The sequence below is a fragment of the Gavialis gangeticus genome, unplaced genomic scaffold (genome assembly GCF_001723915.1).
Source record: "Gavialis gangeticus isolate Ggan-Ray unplaced genomic scaffold, GavGan_comp1, whole genome shotgun sequence".
NCBI classification, from domain to species: Eukaryota; Metazoa; Chordata; order Crocodylia; family Gavialidae; genus Gavialis; species Gavialis gangeticus.
Window position 1 is genome coordinate 23,191,406 of NW_017728997.1, and position 20,949 is coordinate 23,212,354.

The 20,949-nt window shown below is 48.2% G+C and overlaps 1 protein-coding gene across 1 annotated transcript in view; it reads left to right on the forward strand.

Moving 5' to 3' along the window:
• Positions 1-17,696, forward strand: part of PODXL2 (podocalyxin like 2) — a 69,778-nt gene extending 52,082 nt beyond the window's left edge. The window contains exons 3-8 of the mRNA XM_019504940.1: positions 2,658-3,517; positions 5,138-5,212; positions 10,944-11,100; positions 12,566-12,627; positions 14,884-15,063; positions 15,937-17,696. Of these exons, the coding sequence (XP_019360485.1) occupies positions 2,658-3,517; positions 5,138-5,212; positions 10,944-11,100; positions 12,566-12,627; positions 14,884-15,063; positions 15,937-16,146 (1,544 nt within the window). The 3' untranslated portion in view covers positions 16,147-17,696. The remainder of the gene's footprint in view (positions 1-2,657; positions 3,518-5,137; positions 5,213-10,943; positions 11,101-12,565; positions 12,628-14,883; positions 15,064-15,936) is intronic.
• The last annotated feature ends 3,253 nt before the right edge of the window (positions 17,697-20,949 follow it).

A 20,949-nucleotide genomic window follows, 5' to 3' on the forward strand; every position in this document is an offset into this window, starting at 1 on the left:
TCCCATTCTGAAAAGACGAGTGAAGCTGAGAGTTACATGGAGCTTTAACCCTTTGGGAACTGATTGATCCCTAGTGCTTTAATGCCAGTAACCAGCCTTCAAAGAAAGGGGGAGGTGCCAAGAGGGGTTTTAGCTGCTTAGGGTTCTTGCTTCTTTTCTGCCCCTGGAAATCTGCCGGCTTTTCTGCTGTGCCCCATCCTCCCTCACCTCTCTCTCTGGCCGGGAGCCACAAGTGGGGAAGCCTGGGGAGGGGTGCAGAGAAGCTGGATAGAGGCTTGTGCAGGCCAGCTGAGCAGCAGATCCTTGCTCCTGGTCGACCAGGATCTGACAGTGGCCAATGCCTCAATTTTCAGGGAGAGGCTAACCTTCCTCTTCCACAGCACACCAGGGCAGGCAGGATTTCTGCAGTTTCCAGTGAAGCAAAGGCACAAAGTGCAAATGCCTCTGAGAGAGTCCAGGGAAGTGCATTAAACTTGCACCACTTGTCAGTGACCTTGACTTGGCATCTGCCTTGCCTTTGCATTTGCAGTCCTTTGATCTCTGCCAGGTCCTGCCATTTAAGCAGCATCTGGCTAGTGGGACAGCTGCTGTGCATCAGCAAACAAGAAGGGATGGCTGCAGATGGACTGGCTTCAGAGGAGAGTGCTTGGAAATGTTGAGGCCAGACTGCAGGTGTAGAAGAGCATCTCATGGCCTGTGTGGTTGCTCACTGCTCTTGCAGCCATCTTGGATCCTAGCAAACCCTCCCTGCTTTGCCAAAGAGGAGGGCTCATCAGATAGCCTTCATCTCCTCCTGGCTTTGGCGCTCTTGAGCTGAGCTGCACATCAGTCCATTTCAATGACTCAGTGCACCATCTTGGTGAAGAGAGTTGCTGGCAGCATGGAGGTGTGCCACGCGCCCTTCAGGCTGTCAGGCAGTCTGTCCACTGAGGCCAGCTGTAGGGCTCTTGATAAGACCCTGGGTGGTGGGGCAGAGATGGGAGAGACCCCAAGTGAGCCCACATCACAGGCTGTTATGAAAACCGTAGGCTTACATTTATGGTAAGCTGCAGGAGCAGACACTCCTTGAGCATAGAAAAGAAGCCTCTGGGAGAAAAAAGAGGCAGCTGTACCTGATTTCTAATGTAAAGCTAATGATGAGAGAGACGGAAAGAAGTCACTTGCCACCTACTAGGGAATTTATCCAGGACACCTTTGTTGTTAACATGAGGGGGGAAAAGGTTAACTGACTTCTTGCTGTGGGAGGAAACGGGGGGGGGGACAAGAATAGGCGGGTTGCAGGGGCATCATTGAGAGCTGTAGCTGCTATGGAGTATCCCAGATGACAGCAACTCTCAGGGGTAACACTCTTCCCAGCCCCAGCAAAGCACCCGATCCAGCAGCCATGAGTGCAGGGAGTGTCATTCGGAGGCTCCTCTCACAGACGCACAGGCTATAAGGCATCCAGACAGCTGCCTCCTGCTGTGCTTGATGAAGCGTCCACTTTGGCAGTCAGGCGACGAGACAAGGCCTTGGAGATGACACATGATGGCTTCTATATTCATTAATAACAGCCAGAACCTGGAGATAGGCCATGGGTCGGGGGGCAGCATATTCATTTCTAGGTGTGGGAGACCCCTTTCTGTTGCTTAGTGTGAGGAGAAGGGCTTAATTCATATGGCAGCACTAATAGGAGCAGCTTTCTGAGCAAGATAGAGAGACTAATTCATCTGGGGATGAATATGGCTCTGGAGTCAGATGCCTGGCAGCAATTGGGAGTTGATCTTACAGATGCTGTGTTTGCCTGGGACATCTCGGAGTTTCTCGTGGGGGCTGGAAGAGGAGCCATGGGCTGATTTGACTTCACTGCTGTGATGTTCGGCACCTCTTCTCTTTTACATTTCCCAGGCTGTGGGTTTCTTCCCAAAACACCACACGCACCTGCTTTTGCAGATCAGCCACTCTGCAGTGGTTTCTAGGTCTTGGGGTGCAGATGTACGGACGTCACATAGCCCCTGTTTCTCATCTTTATTCCCTTCAGTTACCTCCTTTCCCCAGTGCCCTGGAAGTTTGGTAAACGAGGAAACATTTGTGAGGTGACAGCTATACTCTGAGGGGCTTCACAGCCCATATTTTGCCCTCCATGATAGCCACGTCCATTTGGCTTTCAGTGGAGATGCTCATGAGAGCAGGATTTTTGCTCATTTTCCCCTGAGTTTGGTAGTGGGTGAATATGTGTTGCAGCCTGGTATCTGTCCAAGGCCGGTATGAAATAAATCTCTGGATCTCAGCCAGGTTCCTGGTGCCTTCAACACACCCTCAAAACACTGCCATCAGAGCTAGCACCAATGTTGTGCCCCTGGTGGGTAGATTCACTGGAGAAGCCTGGTAGAGAAAGAGCTGGGGGGAATAAGGTGGACCCAGGGCAGAAAGTACATGCTGTAGCCCTCCCTCTATCTGCCATTCAGGTGCATCTCTCTCAAACAGACTTCGTGCTATTGAATGGACCTAGCTCTCTCTCATATATTTTTGTGACCAACTTTTAAGTCCCCGGCAATCTGTGCTGCTAAGAGCATAGAAACACGAGGCAGGATCTATAGGCCTCTCCTCTAGTTTTCTAGGTCTCCACAATTGCTTGTGACAGATTCCTAACAGGGCGTCTCTGGTGTCTGTTTTAGACTACAGCTTTCAGGTGGCCTCTCAGAAGTCCCTGCTGAGAGAGAATGGGACCCAGGTGAAGAACAGCTGGGAAACTGCAGCCCTGCACGTGCCATCGGATTCGGTCAAGCCTGACCCACACGTGGCTTTCTCCAGCACCCTAGAGGAAGAGGAGGGGCTGCTTCCCATAAATCACTCAAGGGGAGGGCCAGAGAGTAGCAAGACCGACTGGCCAAAGGTCATGTCTTCAGAAGTAGCTGGCCAGGAGGACTCCTTGTTGTCCCTCCTACTTTCCACAGCCTCCAGCAGGCTGGGGGTTGTGACAAAGGGAACAGTAGAAAGAGCGGAGGAGGACTCTGCTCCTGAGCACACCTCTTCAGGCTTTGACCTAGGGAGCAGCATGGGCCCAAGTCTGCTGCCTGCGTCCTCCCTCTTGTCTACCACCACTGCAGGATCCCAGGCAATCTCAGAAGACCCTTTTGAGATGACTTCCAGAAATACAGGGGTGATGGGCGCAGGAGTGGAGCTCACAGAGAGCACAGCGACAGCAGAGCTGGGAAATCCCACAGCGGAGGCTGGGGGGGAGCTTACCCAGCCCACCATGCTGACTGGAATGGAGCAAACCGAGGAGGCTCCTGAGATAACAGCGTCTCCTGGAGGTGGTCCCCCAAGTACCAAGGCTGTGTCTGAGAGTCCTGGCTCCTGGAACCTCGGCCCCTCCTCAGCTCCCTGGGATAGTGCTGACAGCCCGGCCCCAACCCCTGCTCCCAACAGCACCAAGCTGGTGACTACACTGGTGATGGAGGACAGCTTTGCACTACAGACTGAGGACAGTCCTGCAGCTGTGATGCCAACAGAGATGCCCTGGAATTCCCCTCAGGTACCATGCTGTGGGGTGGAGGGAGGGCTCCACATGCAGGTGCCTAGTTACTAACCTATCATCCTTGCCGGTCCTTGCTTTCAGCTGTCCCAAAATGCAGCTGATGGAAATAGTTGCTGGGGATTTCTCCTTCCCCACCCCTTCCTCAAGCAACCCTCCAAAAATGTTGCAAGGGACATTTTCCTTCCTTTGTGCCATATCCGGGGGGATGCCTCCTCGCTGTAATGCACTGCAGTGTTGTGCTGGCAGAACTCAAGCTTTGGCAGCTGAATTTGTTTGCATCTACACATACATAGTCCCTGTAAACCCAGTGCTCTTGCAGGTGGTGTTACACTACACCTCTGAGTGCCAGAACCCTCTCAGGCCTTGTGCGTACTAGGCTGACCTGCCAGCAGTAGCCTGTTGGTAGACCGTAGCTTGTTCACACCTCTCGACTCTACTAAGCAGCTGTGCTGGCAGGGCATGAAGTGCACCCTCAGAAATCACCAGCTTCTGAAGAGACTGTGGCAGAAGGGACATGCATGTCCACATGTGCCAGCTGCCATGTTGGTTATGTGTGGCAGCAGCAGCTGCCTTTCTCTCCATGAAGTGTGGTTACCATGCTGGCAAAAGGAGCAGCTTTGAGTGTTCATTTGGCAAGACTACATAATGTAGACCAGACCTCAGATGCTGAGGGGTCACCAAGAAACCCTTGCACAGAGTTTTTCTATTTCTGAGGACTGCCTATGCTTATCCTGGCCTTTGGGCAACAAAAGCTCCTTGTGAGCCCATTTTTACCTTTCAGGCTGTTTTGCTGGGCATGCGAGTGGTCCAAGCACCTCTGAAGTGGATGGGGAGGAAGGAGTTAATCTTTGCCGCCTCCATTTGCCTGGCCAGGTGCAAGGCTTGTGAAAGGGCTGAGCGTGCAGATTTCTGCGGAGGCTTCTCAGAAGGGCTGTTAGGGGGGTGGGAGGGGCCGGGGGCTGTACATAGACATGCCTATGGCTGAGGGAGGATGGTCCGGTGGTTAGAGCTCTAGCATGAGCTGTGGAAGACCTGGATTTGAGCAGCTACGTAAAGACCGTGAGGCTGCTGGGTAGGGTTTCTAGTGTGATAATGTGCAGGCCACCCACAGAATGAGTCTAGTTACCAAAAAAGGGATAAGTGGTTAAGTCATGTTAGTGTTTAGCTCCGTTCACAGGATAATAAAGGAGATAGGTGTCCATCTCCCATCACTTGCAATTAGCTCTAATTGCTCTACCCTGTGCCTGTTGTCAGCCTCAGTAAAGCCACAGAGGAGCGACTGCTTCATGAGAGAGCTCCAGTCTGGCAGGACTGGGGCACATTGACATGGCAGTGCCCTGTCCCTGCTCTGTGGATTCACAGAGTACTGCAGTCTACTACCACTCAGATAAAAAGGAAATGCCTTTTCTGTGTGTGTCTATTCCAGTCTGGTGAGAGGCAGTGAATCCCCTCCAGAAACAGGATACGGGAACACATATATGTTTCTCCAAGGATTCAGACACCTGCCTGGCATAGAGCACAGCCCCTCTCTCCCTCCCCTTAATCTGCTTTTGTGCTTGCAGCAGGGAGATGCATTCTCTTTCCAGACCCAGCTGTATATGTGCTTTGTCTTTCTAGGTGATCTGCAAGGACTGGAGTAACCTGGCAGGGAAAAACTACATCATCCTGAACATGTCAGATAACATCGACTGTGTAAGTCAGACACAAGCAACCAGACTAGAATGAAAGGAAAGGGGACTTACAGTGTCAGATACTAATGCTGAGCTGTCACTATTGCAGAGGCCAGCAAAAGGTCTGTTAGAGTGACGGATTCCAGGAGGGGTAGGATGTTTTCCAGGGCTGGCACAAATAGATAGTGCAGTGATGGCTGTGGTTGTGAAACTGCAGTTTTTGTATATGGTGTGCATCTCTCATCCCTTTCTGGTGTTTAACAGGTAAGATAGTAGAGGTAGGACGTAGAAACTGAATTTTTCAACCCAGAAAGTATTTGTCACAGATCTTCAAATGAGCTTCTAAAAGGATGCTTGCTAATTTTTTCTGGGTGCCCTTTACAAGTGTTTCGTAGGCAAAGAAGACTGTAAAGGCCTCTGGACCAATCTCATGTGTACACAGGTAGGCATTTACCCAAAGAGTGCCCAGCATTGCCACTTCAAACCCTCACATATACCGACAAGGCACAAAACCAGAAATGCTTCTCTTGTCCTTGTACCTCAGCCTGAAACTGATGTAAGGAGCACAGGGGTTTCAATTTTGAGACCACCCTTTTCAGGTAATTGTACCTAGGAAAGACCTATCACAATTTACATAGAAGTGTCTCAAAGTACTTCTCAGAAATTCAAGAGACACAGTCAAAATCATTTTTAATTCCATTTCCCAGTAGATAGACCCCAGGCAATAAACACTAGGTATTGCAGAAATGAATAAATGCATTTTATCCAGTTCATAGTATTTATAAAGGCCTTTTTAGTTAGTTTCTCTTATTACTGGCTGAACAGAAGAGCAATACCGTCCTTTTAAAATGGTTTGTGCATAACCATTGGGGAAATTAGATATCCGGCTTTTGGCTAACTTTCATTTGTTTCATGAGAATCAAGGATTTCACATGTGATTATCTTTTGGATCATCTGCATGGTTGGGATGGATTTAGACAAGCTTTCAAATACAGCGCATTCTTCTTCAGGGCTGAGTCAGGCTTACCTAAATCTATCCCCGTCATGCAGTTGGTCCAGTACAAGACGTCACCTACAAAAATCCTTGTCTCTCACATATTCCCTCATATATCCTAGAACATGGAATTCATGGCTACAGCATCACTCCAGCACTGCCACACTGCAGTTGTCATGATTTGTGGATGTTCACTGCAGTGCTAGTTGGTGTAACATTTATGAAAATGAACATCCCGTTCATTCTTTCTTTGTGTCAAGCCTCTCCTCAGCTTCCTGATGTTAATAAATGTCGGCTGGGCTTTACAGCTGAAGAAACTGAAGGTCAGGCAGGAGAACTGGCAGGCCGATGGTCTGACAGCCAGTCAGTGGCAAAACTAGGACTAGGACTTAGATCCCTGGACTCCTACACTTGTGCTTTTAGCTATAGGACCATCCAGCTGGAAAGATAAAGCTTGGTGTCAGAACTTTTTCATCTTCAAAACATTTTACAAATACTTATCCTCACATCCCCCATGAGAGGCAGGCTAAAATTATTCCTATTTTACAGAGGGGGGAAGTTATTGGTAGAGAATGTGTTTTGCCCATAGCTTAGAATGAGGCTGTGTCATCACTGGATGGAGACCAAAAAGTTCCTGGCTACCAGACCAGTGCTCAAATTGGTAGTTATACTTCACTCGTGCTCATATTCTATACTTTCAGCATCCCAAGCTGTGCCAGGCCCTGTGTTTTTGCTGACAGCACAGTAACTGTGAAGGCAAACATTGCAACTATTCTTAGTTTCACAATAACTCCAGTCCAGCCTGGGAGATCGGAATCAGTTTCACCTGTGGACAGGTAACACCAGGCTTGGAATTTTTACCTGGATGGCCACTGGCGAGGAGAAGAGACCTTTATTTCCAACCTGATCGAGAGAACAGCATGTCCAAACTGTCCTTTCCCTGCTAACATGGGATTATAGCAGGATAAGAGTTTGATTTCAAGGCCTGTTTTGTTTTCCTCTCCTCCTGCTTTGAGGTATGATTATCTACGCCCACATCTTTCTGAGAGTTCAGAGAAATAAAGACCTGTTTCCAGAGTGAATGGTTCAAAGTGCCAACCAGCTGCCCCTTAAATCTTCCTTAAGTGCCTTTCCTTCCCACTCAGTTATCGTATTTGTTATCAGGTTCTGCAGTTAACCAGACACGGTCTGCTAATCCAATACTTGCGCATCAGTCCCATAAAGTTGCAGTTAATTGATGAGCCCAACACTCCGTGTATATCCCTATTAATAGATCCCAGTGACTTTACAGAGCTCTTATGGACGTTTTATTCATGCCTTTAGCAGCTTACTGTAAGCAGGACCAAGTCTCCAGGTGTCATCATTTTCTAAATATTTTTTAATATCTTATTGTTTTGGAAGTTTAAATGGCTTGCTCTTTCTGTTTTGCAATTTTAGGGTCCCCATGCTAGACTAAGAAGCTTGCTTTTGTTGTCACAGGGTTGCTCTTGAGCACTGGCCTATGTATATTGGTGTCTTCTTAGAAAGAGAATCAGAGCCCTCAGGGGCTCGTTGGAAACAATAACTATATCGAGTGACTGGTGTTGATTTCCTAAAGGGATAGAGGGCCTCTCATTTCTTTTAAGCCTCCTGACTTAGCTAACAGAGATCTGTGCTTCTATCATAGCATTTTAAGTGCCTTTTTTGGAACACACATTTACAGTTTGATGTGTGATGATTTCCCATCCACCATGGCCACCATCAGATTTCCTCAGGTATCAGTGCAAAACACAGATGCTTGTTAATTGAACAGTATATGGTAACTCTCCTCCCTTGGATTTTTGCAAACGCTTTATTTTAACTACTGGAATGGAGCTGAGAAGTGAAAATCAAAAACTGCAAGCCCCCTTCATTGAAGCTGTGCCTTGCTGTCAAGTCCTTGGCTACTCCCCTCCCAAACACAGAAGCTGCCCTGGGGAAGACAAGACTCAAACTGTTTTTCTACTTGATTTCATGTTTCAAAGCAAATATTTCCCAACAAGTGATTTACGCTGTTCCCTTTCTTATTCAAGGAGACACATGTCAACATAAATATTTAACACAAGCATGGCTTCCCTCCCCTGCGTTCTGTTATCGCTTAATATGATTGAAACTGAAATCAGACCCTTCTCCCCCATCCTACCTCCACGCTGCAGTTGAAGCAGTTTGCCTGCTGTCTGTTGAAATGCAGGCAATCTAGACAGTGGAATTAGACAGGCTGCCTTCCCCCAACTCTTTCAGTTTTGCTTTCTGACTTCCATACTCTAGGGTTATGCTGTTTAGCTTTCCAGTGCCGCAAGGGAATGCTTATATTTTAAGTGTTGGGAATGGGAGTGGGAGGGAGATTATTTAAAATAATTTACTGGGGATAAAACACTTGCAAATATCTCTAATCATTTTAAAGTCTGGATCTTGTGAGGTGATGAGTGGCCCAAAGTTCCTCAGAGGTCAGTGGGAAATGAAGGACCTCAGCATCTTGAAGGCTTGGGCTGTGGACTCTTTGCCTCTAGCACCCACATTGACCAAGCTCTATATGATAAGCCTAAGTAGGCAGTCTATTTTAATTTCCTGCTGGGCTGTAAACTGAGCCAACACAACAGCCTCGCTTTTGGCAAAATTCTCATTGGCTCCTATGGGACATCTGTCCGAGTAAAGTCTGCAGGATTTGGCCCTACCAGAGAACATGCTCAATCGTTGCTCTGCCTTCATTCACCAGTCTTTGAACCTGAGTCCACTCCAGCACCGAGACCTGTCCTTGCCCCATGTTACAGCAGTGTTGTGGCCACAGTCTTTCCAGCCAAGGAGGAAGGGCACCAATGCCATATATTTAAGCTGCCTCCATTAATAGAACTATTCCACCTCCATCTTTCTTAGAATCATAGAAAGTCAGGGTTGAAAGGGACCTCGGGAGGTTGCATCTAATCCAACCCCCTGCTCAGAACAAGACCATCCATAACTAGATCATCCCAGCCAAACTTTGTCTAGCTGGGTTTTGAAAACCTCCAAAGATGGAGCTTTCACAGCCTCTCTGGGTAACCTGTTCCACTGTTTTACTACCCTCCTAGTGAGAAAATTCTTCCTAATATCTAACCTAAACTTCCCTTGCTGCAACTTGAGTCCATTGCTCCTTGTTCTGTCATCTGCCACCACTGAGAACAGTCCAGCTCTATCCTCTTTTGAACCCTGCCCCCCTTCAGGTAGTTGAAGGCTGCTATTAAGTCCCCTCTCGGTCTCCCCTTCTCTAGACTAAATAAGCCCAATTCCCCTAGTCTTTCCTCATAAGTCATGTCCCTCAGGACCCTCACCATTTTTGTTACCCTCCACTGGATTCTCTCCAATTTGTCCACATCCTTTCAGTAGTGGGGGCTCAAAACTGGACACAGCACTCCAGATGTGGCCTTGTCGGTACTGAATAGAGGGGAATAATCGCTTCTCTTGACCTGCTGGCAATACCCCTACCAATGCAGCCCAGGATGCTGTTAGCCTTCTTGGCAACAAGGGACACTGCTGGCTCATATTGAGCTTATTGTCCATGGTAACTCCCAGGTCCTCTTCTGCAGAGCTGCAGCCCAGCGTCTTTCCACAGGCTCATTATGATGCCTGCCTTTCAGCCTCAGCTTCTTAAATCCCTGCTGAGCTGTGTAACAAGAGCTATGTTTGGTCCATTACATTGCAATGCAGAGAACTGGCTGCTTGGCCATAGTATGTTGCCGGCCTGGTCCAGACTGTGGGTGGGAGACCCCAGAAAGAAAGCAGAGGAGCTGCCTCCACAAGGACCTTCTTCCCGTGCCTCTCCCGACTGCCTGCCTTGCTGCATGCGTTCCCTCAGCCAGAATCCATAACCTGATGCGACAAGGCACTGACAGACCTTTGTGATTCAGGCCCGAGTCATTTGTGTCTTTTCCAATTAGACCATTCACTGCTCAGACCTATGCCTGCCCTGAGCGCTTGGGATTGCCATGGCAACCAGGAGTGCTAGCATTTATTAATCATCCATGTGGCCTTTGGGTTGGCATGGCAACCACAGACAGGAATAGAAACACAAGAGTGGGAAAGTGGAAAAGGAGCCTCCAAAGGAGGCTAAGCCGGGTCCCCAACCAGCCCTGGGCGCTGGGAGAGGCAAAGTCTTTCCTTCAATTTAAGCACCTTCCTGCTGGTCCTGAAGTTATTTTTTTACTGCAAGCTGAGAAAACAGTTGTGCCCAGGGAAGTAATTCCAGGGTCCCAACCCCACGGCAGGGAGGGGGTGCTTCCCAGCTGCAGGTGAAGGGTGCTGCAAAGGAAAACACAGCGTGAGGATTGGGTGGATGAGGCCATAAAGGGGCCTCTGTGGGGCTGAGGCTGTAAAAGTCATGTTGGACCCCCTGCCACACACACACACACACAGAGCACAAGGTACGTGCTTTGGGGAGTGTCAGATTCACTGCATTGACAGAGTTAAATCAGCATGTGAGCCCCTAGGGTCCTTTCCCCAGTAGTTGCCCCAAATCATCCCATCAAAGGTCCCATTCAGTCCCCAGAGATGTATCTGGGAAGGTTTGTGCTCCAGGTAGTGGCTGGGCTGGCAAGGGTGGTAGCTACCAGCTTAGTGTCCCCCTAAGTCAGCATCCAGGGCTGCTGCCCTGCTCACTCACTCCTAGACCGTCTGCTCTATCCTGCATTTGCTTCTATGGATCTAGTATGTCCAGTACCCTTGGCTCCTCTTTTTCTGGGAGAAGCAGCTCTCGTGTCTGTCTCTGCAGGAGGAGTTCCGGCTGGAGAGGGGCCCACAGCTGCTGGCTCTGGTTGAAGATGCCTTCTCCAGGCAGACAGATGGACTGCAGGGCCAATGGCTGATCTCTTTGAGCAAACCCAATGAGAATGACAAGCACCTGCTAATGACCTTGGCAGGGGAGCAGGGTAAGTGCTGAGTAAGAAGAGTTGGGGGAGGTTGGGGGGAGAGCATGTTTTTCAACGGAGAACCTTAGTAATGCTGGAAGGGAGCTTTCCCTGCTCTGTTTGGTCTCAATCTTTCTCCCACTTCCAATGGCACAACAGTCCCTCCTAGGGTACAGTACAGTGGTCTCCACATTAGCTATCCCTAGTGTGTTTGTGTATGCCTCCTTCTCACCCCATGCCACTCCTCTGGGCTTCCTTGCAGCTGGTTTGACAGTCACGGGAAATCCCAGCTTCTCCTCCTGCCCTTCACAGTTTCTCTCTCTCTCTAGCCCTGCTCTCCTCTTCTTTCCTCCCTTCCCTCCTCCATGCCTTCTGCTTTACACACTCCCTTGATAGACTTCTACACACTTGACAGGCATCCCCCTCCTGCTTTTTCCCTCCTTCTGCTGTCTGCTTAGTGCTGTATCCCCTGCTGCTGGAGTCACCGGAGCCATGGTGCACACACTGAACACCAGACTGGGTTGGCTTGCTCAGTGTGTGCTCTGATCCACTGGGAGCTGCTTGTTTGGGGCATAAAGGCCCTACTTTCTTGCTATTCCTGACTTGCACTGTACCCCACAAACATTACAAAGTACACCCCCATCCCTGGGGAGTGGTGATGAATAGTATTTTCAGTGTTGGTGGTTTAAATCAGCGCATGTCTCCTAACACCTTGGATCATGCCCTCTATGAATGAACAGGGTTTGGTAAGCACATAAAATCATAATGCAAACTTTTTCTCTGTTGGAGGGAGCCTTTTGGAGATGAGAAGCTGAGCTCTGCAGCTCAGCCAGGCTGGGCAGCTCTTGAGCTAGAGTTCAGTGCCTAGTCAGGAAACTTCCAGGGCTGGAGTGTGTTATACTCTGAAAAATGCAGTTCTCCTTAGGGTCCTTCTTTGCTTCTGGGCTAGTTATGGTCGGGGAACAGGGCCCCTTGACTTCTACCTGCCCAGCCATGCTTTCTCCTGACTTGAGAGCATCCACATGAGGAAATAAAGAGAAGGGAGCTGCTCAGTGCTGGTGAGTGTCTCTCCCTAGCACAGAAAAGGCATTGCAGTATGCATCATGCCTGGCAGGCTGTTTTGCAAGAGGATTCTACACAGCACAACACATGTGCTTAAGGATGCTGCAGGTCAGGACAGCACTGTGTCAGCAAAGCTCTGTAAGGACTCTGGGACAGCTGGGAGTGCTGCAGCTCTGGGCTGAAATGAGTGGTCAGAGCTGGTAGCACAGCAGTTGTCACCATGATTCCTGGGTTCTAGCTAGCCCCCATTTTCAGCTAGATTCACTCTTAGGTTTTGCCTTATAAAATACCCCTTTCCTTCTCATATCCCACCTTGTCATTCCTATGTGACACCCATGTGCCCTGTCTGAACAAGTGAGCTAGAGCAGAACAGGCAGTGCTGCTGACCTCTTCGTTCCCTCATGTCCAGTTCTTTTCCCACCAGGTGTCATTCCTACAAAAGATGTTCTCACAGCCCTGGGAGATGTGAAGAGGAGCTTAGCTGAGGTAAGACCTCATCTGGCTACATTTGGAAAAGCCGGAGAAGCGATTAAAACAGACCCTGAGAAAACTGGGACCATGCTTCTCTCTTAACTAGGAACCCAGCACAAACCATCTGATGACTTGGCAATTTGGTGGAACACCCTCCTCCTGCCCTGGGAACAGCAGAGTCATCAAATGCCAGTTCCCATTAAGAGTGGCTGATTTAGGGGTCATCCACTCCTTTTGGAAGCACTATTTAAAGTTGCTTTTTACATCTTGGGGATCCCACAGGGATGAATTCCTTCCCAGCATGCCAGTGTGGGTCTCTGTAAATTATACCTGTGGGATCTTTCTGGCAAGGTCAGCCTAACTCAGTGCGCCTCCAGCCTAGGGCTCTCCTTGTCCTGTTGCCAGTTGTCACAGCCTCTGCTGAACAGCTTGGGTGAGGTGACTGCATTGGGTGGGATGTCCTTCAGAGCTAGATTCTGATTGCTTTCATTATATAGGGAAAATGTGTGTGTGTGCGCGTACGTGCACATGCATACATGCGTGCATGTGTGTGTGTGCAGCTGTCAGCATATGTGTGGTTTTTCTTTTTTTCCTGTTGTCAGATTCCCTGGGCTGGTAGGCACTGTTCTGCTGACTCGATGGCAGTATTAGAATGCCGTTGCCAACCTCGCGTACTCGTCAAACTCTCATTCCCCAGAGACCCTAGGTAGTTTGGATGAAGGTTGAAGCAGGGAAGAGAAGAGCACAGGATAGACCATTCCCTTGCCCCATTGGACTGGAAGGCAGAAGGGGCCCAATTCTGTTCTCCCTTAAGTGGGTGTAACTCTGGTGGCTTTAGTGGAGTTACGTCTATTTTATGCCAGTGTAAGTGACCACCGGATTGGGCCCAGAGTGTGCTGGCAGATGCATGCCTCTGACCTAACAAATTGGTGTAGCCAGACAAAGCAAATTAAGCGTTCAGTGAGGTATTGATTGGCTTACACCAGTGAAAGTGCTAAGAGCCTGTCTAGGGGCATTGCTGAAATCGTGCAGCTGAAGTGCCAGCAACCTGAACCGCCCTTTCCATGGAAAACCCAAGAGAAGCATTCATGTTGGCTCACAGTTTGACCATTGTTAGTTATAGAAAGCTAAAGCTACCTGCAAGGATCTCACAATGAGGCCTATTCTACCCCAGCGGCCACACCACTTGGATTTCACGCTCCAGCCCTATCAATAATGAAAGAGACTGTTCATCACATTGACCTTGTGCTATCATAAGCTTTGAAGGAAGAGGGAGGATATTCTCTTACACGCTTCATACTTACTACTCAGTTGATACATAGCCTTTCTGAAATCTGTCCAGTCACTGTGAGCAGTCAGCAATGTTCAGTGGTGTTTGCTGATGTCCAGTTTCTAGCAAGCAAGGGTTTTGTTTAAATTTTGGCAGTCCTTCTCATAGTCCAGGGGAGAAGACAGGGGACTGGAAAACCCTCCATTCTTAGCTTCACTGACCCTGACTCACCGGGTAACTATGGCCAGAACTGTTGCCCTTTCTATCCCTGGGTTCTCCCTGTAAAAAGTGGGGACTTACTTGCCAGCTAGTCAAGTTATGGATTGAATTAGAGCTTTGTACCATGGATCATTTCTTATGAATGCTCTGTGTGTCGTGTTGGCCTCTGGAATATCCAGAGCCCAAATGTAAGCTGGCAAAAGTAGGTCAGATCAGGTAGGAACAGGATACCAGGGTTTCTTCAGGAAACACTTGTACCCCAGTCTTTGCTCCTGTCCCTTTGTGACTCTAGGCTAGAGTAAAAGAGGCTGCACATTATTACTTAAACATACAGTTCCTAACTCCTATGCTTTGTTGCTGTGCTGCCTGCCTGACTTCCCTCAGGCCTTTCTCTACCCATCAGGTAGCCATTTCTAGAGCATGTCCTGGGCTCCAAACCATTGACTTGCTACCCCACCTCACATACCTGCATGAGCCCTGAGCAGCGAGGTGACTCCTTGTTTGCTGGCAATCCAAGAGGACCTCTACCCACTCTCAGTCCATAGCAGAAAGAGGTCAGGATTTTGCCAAAGATCTATAGAACCTATTAGATTGAGTCGTGCTTTCTGCCTCCCAACTGTGTGACACACTTGTTATCAGGTTCAGTCCCACTTCCCTGGTATAGCTTTCGTGCCTGTTAGTGGCTGTGAGCTTGTGTTGGAAGAGCCTGTACAATGAGCAGTGACTAGGACTTCCTTTACCCTCAAGCAGTCTATCATGCCTTTCTTCTTGGTTACTCTCAGATTGGGATCCAGAACTACACGACCACCACAAGCTGCCAGTCACGCCCCAGCCAGCCCCGCAGTGACTATGGGAAATTGTTTGTGGTGCTGGTCATCATTGGCTCCATCTGCGCGATCATCATCATCCTTGGGCTCATCTACAACTGCTGGCAGAGGCGCCTGCCCAAGATGAAGAACATGGTGAGCACATGAGGAAAGGGTTAAAGACACATTTTCTTTTGAGATGGAGGGTATTGGGTGGAGGAAGTGGACAAGTCGTGCCTTTTCCTAGTCCACCATAGGGGTTTGGTAGAAGCATGGAAGTGAGATCACCTATGAGCCAGTGGACGTGCCCAAAGAAAGAGGTTGGAGCCTAACAGGGCTTCATTATTGGACATACCCCGTTATCAGTGGTGGTGGGCTAGATGCATCTCTTGGAGGTCTTCAGTGTGGCTGCTGCCATTTTGAATATGGCCACTTTGGCTACCTGCCAAGCCCAACATGAAGATGCCAAGATTCCCCATGCTCTGTTGGGATCCAAGCAGCCAAAGTGGGAGGCATAGCATCCTGGGAGGGATACTCTCCACCACAAGCTGTTGCTTTCTATTCAAGTTATGGCTTCAGTTGCCTGCATTTCATATAGGTTAAGTGTTGTCTTCTGGTTTCAGTATAGGTCCATGTACCAGCCCAAGAGCCAGGGGCTAGTAGTCTTTCCCCACAAAGCTGGGAACAAACTTTAATCAATCCTTTCCCAGTAAACAGGCAAAAATTCTCATCAGCTAGAACAGGAATGGGATTTGGATTCTAACCTAATAAAGCACAGGAGTGGGTTACCTGGAGAGATTGTGGAATTTCCATCCTTGGAGGTTTTTAAGACCCAGATAGACAAAACCTTGGCTGGGCTGATCTAGTTGGGGATGTTCCTGCTTTGAGCAAGAGGTTGGACTAGATGTGACCTCCTGGGGTCCCTTCCAACCCTCATTTTCTATGATTCTATGATTCTTCTGCATTTTTGAAAAGCATATTTTTCTTTCAATTTGTGTCCCATTGGGCCTTCTCTTCCTTCCCTTCCAGTCACATGGCGAGGAGCTGCGCTTTGTTGAGAATGGCTGCCATGACAACCCCACATTAGATGTAGCCAGCGACAGCCAGTCAGAGATGCAGGAGAAAAAGCCAAGTTTGAATGGCGGGAGTGCCATCAATGGCCCCGACAGCTGGGACGTCCTGATCGGCAAGCAGGCAAGCGAGGACACAGATGTGTTTGAGGAAGACACGCACCTTTAAAGAAGAGAAACATCCAACAAAGATCTGTATCCTGGCTTGACTTCAGGGCCATGTGGTCAGACTGGCTTCTCAGGAACTTTTTATCAGGCTGGGACAGGTCAATTGTATGGGCGCATCTTCTTGGGGTCCTGAGACCACATCCAAGTCCTGGCATGAGGAGGGTTGCTGTCAGAGGAGGGGGGCGGGTGGGGTTTGTGTGTATATGTGTGTTGCTATCAGTAGCGCCACTGCTTTCATCTTTTTTAAATGCACTTCCTGTAGCTCTCTGGTAGTGGCTGAGAGTGGCCGGGTTTGGGAAGCAAAACAACCAGGTTAAGATTGCCTCCAAGTGCCTGCTTCTGGGAAGTATAATCCAGCAGGAAAGAGCAGGCCAGACCTCTCTGGCACCTGGATTTGTATTGGTGGGGCTGACAGAATCTGACCCAGCAGGCACTGTGGCAGGAGAATGTGCATCTCATTTTAGGACTCGGGAAAGCTAAGATTTAGCTGATGTTCCAGGCAGAGTTTGCATTCTACATATATGTCCTCTAGTGCTGGAGCCCAATTCTAGCCAGATGCCCCCCTGTGATCTCTTTCTCTCTCTTCTTTACCTCCCAGCCCTAACCCCTTTCCCATTTCCATAGGCTCCTTGTTAATCCTGCAAAGTTTGAGCACTTTAGCCTGGTTTGTTGGGCCGACTGCAGATAATTCAATGCTGTATCGAAAAGCATCTGCTGGGATGTCAGTGTGAGGAGGGACCTGAAAACGGTTCTGACCAGCCACTACAAGGCTCTAGTCATGGCAGCCTGAGGGACAGAGGACATTTCACTGGCACGATCTAAATCTCAGATTCTCTTTTTTAATTCTTATCCCATTTTCTGGGGGCAAGAATGAGGGAAAGTCTAGCTGTGGCCTTCAGCTGTGGTCAAGCTTGTGAGATCAACATGCAAAGCAGCTGAGACACCTTCACTGGTACTAGTAATATCCAGAGACTGAGCCTCCCAGTTCCTCTTCTGTCTTTGCCAGATCTCTTCCTATGGCAGAGAGTCTGATTTCACTCGCAGTGGAGTAAATTAGGAGCAACTCCATTGAAATTGCTGCATTTAGACTAGTATAAAAATCAATGAATGTGAGATCAGAATGAGACTTGGGCCTCTGGGATGAACGCTTCATGGGTGAGCCTGGAGCAAATGTTTCTGACTCCCTGCGGCTCTGACCTAGAGGGTCCTGAATATGCATATGACATATGAATATGAAAAATGCACTTGAATATGCATAGTTGTGCTCCCAGGCCTGCCAAAATCACCGTAGGAGAGCTACTGCCCCCACATCTGAAACTCCACTGTGTTTTGTCCCTCTTTTTCTCCTCACTGTTCTGTGCATGGGGGGTATGTCACTCGAAAACAAATTCCTCTCCTCATCTGTTTTCAAACCTATGAGTGGTTGTCTGCTCACCTACTGGTGAGATATGGTTAATGTTTGGTCGTTAAGGGAATCATTGTACGGGCAGTATATTGGAATGGGGCCTAATGCCGAGCCTGTCACTTAAAATCTCTCCCTTTATGTGTGTATATCTTTTAGCATGCTTTATCCCTAGTATGTGAGTGCCTAAAGTCACAAAGGAGCTTGTTACTCACTTTATTTTGCATAGCATTTTTCACACAAACCAATTCCTGAATCTCTTCGTTTGAATAACACAGCCAACGACCAGCGCGTGCTGTGGAATCAAGAAAACTATAATGCAGCTACGTTGTAAGGATAATAGCTCTGGATGTCTAGCCAAATTTCACTGAGAGTGATCACCTCCTAAATTCCCTCTGCAGTTTTAGTTGGAGATGGTGTTCTTGCTGCGTTTCCCACTCTCTTGGGTGCAGTTGCTGAGTAGGACCAAAGGGCTGTTCTATTCTGCCCCTGAGATGACTGCTTTTTGATGACGGGTGGTATGAGTGACTCTCTCCATATACACGTATGGGTCCTGTAGTGACAGAACGCCCACTGACTTCCATCTGTCTGCACACGCACTCAGTCACCATGTTTAAAGCACTGTGATGTCCTTCAGAAAGAAGAGGTGCTCTATGAAATGTAAATGTTCACACTAAAGCAGTCAGTTAAAATATGTGCCACCGTAGCATCCAGCATCGTGGGCTCAGCCTGGCTGTGACCGGTGGGCACTGTCACAATATCAGTGTTCAAAGTCTGATAATCCTCAGTAAATTGGTCTTTAATACACCATGGCCACTGTAGAGACAAACCTGTATGTCATCAAACGCAGATTAGGACACTCACGCAGCACTTTGTTTTGTCTTGCTGGTTTCCCTCCCTTGTTTCTTCAGTGGCAAGGAGTGCTTAGAAGCCTTATTTTAAGGAGTAATAAGTTCATATTTGAGCCCAATTGTGATGTATGGTGGCGTCTGGTGATTGTGTGTCACCTCAACAAACTTTAAAGGGTTGTCATCAAGGCTTATTCACCAGCAACTCCATCTCTGAAAGCTGTCAGCTATCGAGCTCTGCCGGTTGACGACTCCAGTTCCTTGCAGTGTTAGGGGTGCTGAGAAGGAGTTTCTAGCCCTCCATCTGTCACAGAGGCCAGAGAACGTGCCTCAGATCACGATCTCTGAGAAGACAGGCTTGGCCTATCTTGGCTCCAGATACCTTGTGGTTAATAGCTTTTATTTATAAATAGAAATTTAAAATTGCCCCCCCCCGGTTTAATTTTGTGCACTTGGCTTGTTTTGGGACCATGAATCTTTAAGTCCGTTGCACTGTGCATAGTCCTTCCTGGTTCTGCTGGTCTTTCACAGGCAGGGAGCACTTATTGCAGCCACCTGCAGGGGGGCAGGCATAAATGGGGGCTTTCCTTGAAGGCCCCTGTGGCCTGTCTTTGCATTTCCAACTTTGGAAAAGAAGGAAGAAAAGCTACTTTAGTTTTTTTGTTCACAATGGTAAGTTTTCTCTTAAAGGTGTTTGGAATTGGGATGGTCAATGTTAGAAAGAGCAGCTGACAGAGGGATGGAGATGGCATGAAGGACACTAAGCCAGCAAATAAGCATTTTAACATAAAGCTTCAATATTGGGCTGGGAATAGGGTCCTCTTCAAAGCACCACGCAGGCAATAAGGTCAAGCTGACAGCTGAATAACTGCAGTATGAGACTATAATAACCTCTGTGTATAGCAATCCCCAGCTTTAACACTCCCAAAAGCAGAAAACCGTTTTTTTTCATTATGATGATGCAGCAAATTGACTAACCCTATTGTAGCAAACACCCTCTTTTAACAAATGTTTCTCCCAATCCCACAGGGGCTTTTTATAATGAAGTTGTACTGTATTTCCCATCACAGTCCCATCTGCCATGTTTTAGCTTACACTCCCACCTGGTGGCTGCTGGTAGTTATAGATTAAATGAATACTAAGGCTGTTTTTTTCCTCTTCATGATAGAAGTTCATTTTTCCTGGGACCTTACTAGCTTAATCAGCTGACAACCATGTGAATCATGTTCATGTAGTGTCGCTCTCAAAAATGCTTCTGGGTGGAGGGAATAACATGAGAGGAGGAAAAGGCAAGTGCTATGTAAGCCCGTCCTTGTCTTACCTCTGCAAACCAACAAGGAGTTGGTGGTTGTTTGGAAACGCCCATGCAGAGTTCTTAGCTGGGGTCTGAAGGCAGCAGTTAGTGGGTGCATCTACATGTTCATTAATGCGCCATAGTTACTGCACATTAAGTTTAGTACTTGCATAACCAAGTACTAAATCAGGGCACAGTAACTAGTGTTACTGCGCAGTAGTGCCGGTGCATGGATTTTTAGTGATGCTAACTGTGCAGTAGCCTAATACTACCACACAGTCCTGTACCATCACAGGTTTTGCCCTGCATGCTACTGTAAAGTAGAATTAGGTTACTGCGCAGTTAGCATCCTGTGTAGACACACCAAGGATCACAATCCAGTCTCCTGAAAACACACCAGTTATTGAGATGCATGTGTATGGAAATGAAGGAGACTCTTAAACTAGAGATCTTGTTTTGCAGGGAGGGTGGGGCAGAAGGATGGTGCTTTATTGAACTAGCTGTCTGAGGAGAAGAGAGAATGGCTAACCAACCTGTAGGAGCTACAGTTTATACATTCAGTGGTCAAATCCAGTTCTGAGTAGCTAAGAGGCAGGCTGCTGGCCTACTGCACATTCACATTTTCCAGCAATACAGCAACAAGTAATTTTGCTTTGCATCGGGTCAGGGAGTCACATGGCCTGATTTTCAAAGCCAAGGAACACACTCTGCTCCCTTCGAACCCAGCTGGGATCTGTGTGCCCTTGTGACCGCTGAAAACCAGGGTAGTAGCTGTTATCTTAGATAGAGGTGAGCGTTCTTGCTTCTGCTGGACTACGCTGCAGGAAGTCACCCTTTGTATGTGTTTGGGATTGTTGCTGAAGAAAGTTTAGAAGCACTTAGGCCTGGCCTGTCCAAGGGCAGGACGATTTTGTTTTCTTTGCAATAAAATGCACCTCCCCGGTGTCTGAACACTTGGCTGCATGTGAGAAGTCTTGCTTGACCAACCCTGCTTGAGCTGCTTGTATGTGGGCACTCATTTACATACACTCGCTCCCCTCAGAAAATAAGATCAGCTGTCTCAATCCCCTCCAAATCAAAAGGCTGGGGTTTTTTAGCATTACTCTGCCTTATTTACACTGTTCAATTCACTGTTCATTAGAGAGTTCAGCTCCCAGGCAGCAGTGTGTCATGGGGAGGGAAGATATTGATTGGACAATTTGGTCCAACTTCTATGTTTCAAACAGTAAGGTTGTACAGCTTTTCCTTCCTTCAACTTGT